A 5,242-nucleotide genomic window follows, 5' to 3' on the forward strand; every position below is an offset into this window, starting at 1 on the left:
ACCCAGCCCACACAGATAAGGCCAGGTTTATGCTAGATATATGGATAAACCCAGGGCGATATCCCATTCGGATAGGATAGCCCAGCAAGGTTTTTTGTTTTTTTATTGGGACGTTTACTGAAACGGCTTATCTAGCGATGTTTCAGAGAGCTTTCCTGTCCACTATTCCATGGACATGTTTAGAATCAAAGACTAAACTCTTTGGCACATTTCATTCAAAAACTATCAATTACTCACCCATGAGCCAAATATCTGCTTTCTAAGTTTACGTCGTTCAATCTACTGGCCGGCTCCTCTGTGGCTCCTACTATCGCAGCGGCAAAGCTAAACTCACTCTGATAATCAGTTCCGTTGATTTAACACGTTTATTGTACTTAGTTTTTTCAGGCAAATAACAAATACTGTTTGGGATGCAAAGTGTGCCAAAGAGTATATATTTCGATTCAAAACGATTACATTCATGGTGAAGGCCACGGTAGTGCTAAAAAGTGAAAACACACATGTAACGGCTCAAGCTAGTCTAAGCCGCCTAAGAGTGCCTGACCGGCCCTGCCACACAATTTGATCTCCCCGCGGGAAGTAAAAAATGGAATCGTCTAACCTTGAAGGATCATGCCTCATTGAAGTACTCTTGAGTTTAATTCTCTTATCAAAATGGTACAATAATTGTTGATTTGCAAGCTTAATATGCCGGGATATTCTATTTTTCTTCTTTCTAATATTGACTGTAAGAACAGCAAATACTTTGATCCTCTTCTTATTTTCTGAAATTTTGGGCTTCTTTATTTATGTGGGATGGCCATACGATTGTGATAACCTTTAAGGTAGTCAGTCGATTCACAGACATTGATGTGCTTGGATTTCCCTCACATTTTGAGAGTTGTGAAACAAAATTTTGGACTTGGACCGGATCCGAAAAGTCGGTCCCGCTGCACAGCTCTACTCCCATCTCGGCCATCGGGCTTGAGGCCTTTACTTTGGTCTCTCGAGGTCTCTAAGCTCATACCCTGGATGGTCAGCCTGAAATGTCAACAGTGAATCCATCCATGCATCCTTGGGTCTAACTTGATTTCTCTCTCCTTGGCATCGTTTCTCACCACCGGCCGAGTGCACCACCACAGCAGAGCCCTGAAAAGCGGCTGACCCGCTTGATCATCGCCGCCCGTGCCCTTCAGGCCCGTGCGAGATAGCCCTGGACCAGCCTGGCCTCGGACCATGCGACTCAACGTGCGGGCTCGCGATTTGACGGGTCAATTCCGGGAGGCGGTGGCGCGAATCGATCGCGCCGATCCTCTGTGGGCCGTGGCGACGTCCACGGTCTCGCCCACCGGACCGCTCGTGAAGAATAAGCACCGCATCCTCCCGCGTCGCGCCCCAAACACGGCTTCCACCCCGGACCAGTGCGGTTTGGAGGCCTTGGCCCGTCAGATCCTGGTTCACATCACGCGATTGCAGCAGTTCTTGTGGGATCATCGCTCGGATTACGTGGACGTGGTGCGGGCAGCTTGGACCCGTGGACCCGGACTCACCGATCGACAGAAGGATCATATTGACGCGGGTAAGCTTAGCTGAAAAAAAGTGCTCGGGCGGCTGAGGACCGCTAGCTGGCCGGCTAGTCGGGGGCTCAGGTCCCACCCCCCAGGTATGTGGCCAGGCGGGCCCCACCCTGAACGGGATGAACGACGCATGAACCTAATGCGGGTCTAGTCTTGGCCCCTGATGGTTCTGACTAACTTGGGTTGTCATGTTGGGGCGGCGTGGATTGTGAATCCCCCGGGCCAGGACGGCTCTCTTGCTCGGGCGGTCAGCCCCTGACGGGTCAACATTTCCGCCAGTTCATCTTGGCCATCAGCCGTGGTTACCCCATCCTCGGGATTGATCGCAGGTCACCCATGGAGCTACCCCACCCCCCATTTGGGTTATAATCCAACCAGGCCCAGACGGTGGCATTAGCACGCCCACCCGTACGTATTTGATGCGTTTCCAATGATGTGGCATCGTTCACAACCTCTTGTCTGATTAAAGGCAGTAATCAACACGAAATCAACGCCCCCCCCCCTTATTTTGACTGGAGAATAGTTCGACTTCTCTCTGTTTGCCCTCTACATTTCTCCAACTTGACCCTCGTCACTCATAATATTTTCTGTGACATTTTTGATTTTATTTCCGATGCAGGAGCCAATCGGTTTATTCACACTTGCCAAAGTCTGATCGCCCGCTTCCAGAGCGAACTCAATCAAGCCCAAGATCAATTGAATGCGGGGCGACGTGATCATTTGACCGGCGTAGTCCAGATCCTGGAGCGATATCTCAAGGATGTGTGTCAGATATACGCCCAGCAACGGGCCATTCGCGTCCAACGAGAGCTCGAGTTCCAGAAGCTCTCGCGATTGGAGATCAAGGCACGCAAAAGTAAGTCGAAAGCGCACGCTGGCCTGCTCATTGGTTCCATACTAAAGCTCACAAATATTCCTCATTTCAGGCAGCCAATCGACCGGAGAGTCTGAACGTCATCTCGAGTCCGATTTGATCGATCGACTCGGAACATCCGATGTCGAGACTGAGAGCGAAATTGAGGACATGGATTCAGATCATTCGGACCGTGAAAGTGGAGGGGCCACTCCGCCCAAACGACGTAAATCTGATACACGTCTACCCGTGCCTCCACCCTCAACCGAATTCTACGAAGAAACAGGCGAGGATGAGCCTCTCTCCCCGGAAGACATCCAACTTCTAGAGCGCGAGAACACGAAGCTCTATGAAAGGTTTATGGAAAATCAGGATAATGTCCAACAGATCGAGAACAAGGTGGTGAGAATTGCCGAGTTGCAAGAAGTATTTGCCGACAAAGTGCTTCAACAGAAGGACGATATCGAACTCGTGCATCACCATGCGGTGACTACGACCGAAAACGTTAAAGACGCGAACGAGGAGCTTCGGAAGGCTATTCAAAACCAAGCCTCGATTCGGGTGTACATTCTCTTCTTTTTGTTGGTGATGTCGTTCTCGCTTCTATTTCTAGATTGGTACAACGAATAATAATCACGCCAATTCCAATCAATAAGATGGCAAAAATTGTATTAAACGGAGCCTTTGTAACGGTGAAGCGTCTTGTGGTCTTAGACCACTTGCCGCCCCAAACCAATCAATTCTGGCCCCAAATTACCCTTTTTGGGAAATTGACCGAATTTTCGTCACGTAAATCCAAAACATGGTAGATGGCCAAGTTCAAGGCCTTTTTAGACGGGCGAGATCACTTGGCTTAATGTGTTCAGAAGACTCCGAATAAGATGCGCAACCACGCGTGTCAAGTCGTCCTTGTGATTCCCTAAAAGACTTAACGCCCTAAAAGATAAAGTTGGAACAAAGACTCGGATTTTAATCTCCGATCTTGGTTCGTATCACGATTGCTCTCAATTTGTTGGTTACCTATCCAATTTGCAAGCTGTGTAAGCGGTGTTTGTTTTCGCATATCCCGGACTCTTATCCTCGCGTTCGTTGTGAACATGGACCCCCTTTGATAAGATTATCAATAGCTACCATAAACATAAGAATTCGAGGCTGAATCCCGCGGCTTAATCGCTCGAAAATAGCGACGCTGTACAAACTTCGAAAGTAGGTGGTTGATCTCCAACCAATAGGAACCAAATTTCCTCGCAGTGCAGTTGGAATTGCCCAAAAGGTGAAGTAAGTCAGCCTCTAAATGGCTCCCGACCATTGGCTGAAAATGAGACAAAACCTTGGCTTGGTGACAGTGACGGGTTGCAATTAGAAACATGTTTTATCTCGTCTGCCGCGAAATATCTTCATACAGAAGGACCATATGTTGGATGACATCTGCCTGCGGACTCCATGCCAGAGCTTTTTCGTACTCCCAGGTTGAGGAGATGGTCTTCGAGAATGGGCCTGCCTAAATCGGTGACTCTCTTGCTTTTCCTAGCCCGCAAAGGGTATGAAATAGATTGCAGACATATTACCAACCCCGGCCTCTGCTTATGTATTCCATCCATCTTAAATAGCTCTTGTATCATTTAAAGATTTAAGATACTCTATTTTAAATGTTGGAACTCAGTTTCGTTTAAGTAATGAACTCCTCCTTTAAAAATCAGGCACATCTGAATTCCCAGCAGTTCAAGACGAAAATGTATTCATATTGCTTAACTTTTCTTTTCATACATTATTTGATGATCGACCAAAGAATTACAGTTGGTGGATCTGACCAACCCTTGAGCATAAGGTTGATCGGGAATTTTAGGTAAAAAAACTTGTCCAAGTCTGACTTGAAAATTTAATTTTCTTAACAAAATTGTCCCGCAATTCTGACATTATTGTTTTTCTGCTGTTTTAACAGCATAAAAATGACATATTTGGGCCGAAAATCCAACATATTTTGTCGGAGCCTAGTGATTAAGTTTTGGAAAGTTTATTTGCCAACTTTTGTGCACATTTGGTACACTTTTGATGCAAATTTACTACCATGAAGGCCATTTTTATTTGCAAATTTTGGCCGGCTCTACTCATTACAGTACAGCTCTTTTTAATGTCTGGTTTCAAGCAACAAAAGCAAATTATCTTAGCCACCCAAAAGTAGATTTGATCGAGGATCTCTATCACACTTGGCTAATTTTTGGGGAGAAAATTGTACCACATCAAATGAACCAAAGTATATTTGGAGACAATCTATTTGAATAGCATATCATATGGTATTTCACGAAAACAAGAAAATAAGCTAAATGCCAGAAATGTTCTATCTCAGAGTTTCATCCCAGATGCTTTTCCGCACCTACAGCAGACAGGTGGCGCTGTTGGAAGAACTAGGCGTATTACAAAAACAATCAGCTTCCGGTAATCAGGTCTTTGTGTTAATCCGAAATGAACAACAAAATAAGGTTGCGTGATTTTTGTCATTAGCTTGAGCAACGGCCATAGAAAACCATAACTAGAATGCTTAAGTTCAACAGGAGCTGTACCGCATGAGCATGTTTTCAGGTCAGCTGACGCTGGTGGAAATGGCACAAAATATTTCGTTAAATCTTGCTTCAGGCAAGTTGAATAATTATCATGAAACGTTTGTTATTCCTCTTTAATCTTAATTCCTTTTGAATCTTACAAATATACAGGTAGAAAGAGTGGTACAATAATAAAAAACATGCTTTTTAGGGCATAATACATGTAACATGTCAAAAAAAGATTTGGACATTAGTAGAGCAAATCATGTACTCTATTGATTGCCCTTGTTTAG

At 45.5% G+C, this 5,242-nt stretch overlaps 1 protein-coding gene across 1 annotated transcript; it reads left to right on the top strand.

Moving 5' to 3' along the window:
* Positions 1–1,401: 1,401 nt before the first annotated feature.
* Positions 1,402–3,980, top strand: LOC131891019 (syntaxin-18-like; the record flags this gene model as incomplete). Its single annotated transcript, XM_059240498.1, is given in 3 exon segments — positions 1,402–1,558; positions 2,176–2,412; positions 2,483–3,980. Coding segments are annotated over 3 exon segments (951 nt in total), but the record flags the coding sequence as incomplete, so codon positions are not given.
* Positions 3,981–5,242: the final 1,262 nt, after the last annotated feature.

Source organism: Tigriopus californicus, chromosome 11 (genome assembly GCF_007210705.1).
Source record: "Tigriopus californicus strain San Diego chromosome 11, Tcal_SD_v2.1, whole genome shotgun sequence".
NCBI classification, from domain to species: Eukaryota; Metazoa; Arthropoda; class Copepoda; order Harpacticoida; family Harpacticidae; genus Tigriopus; species Tigriopus californicus.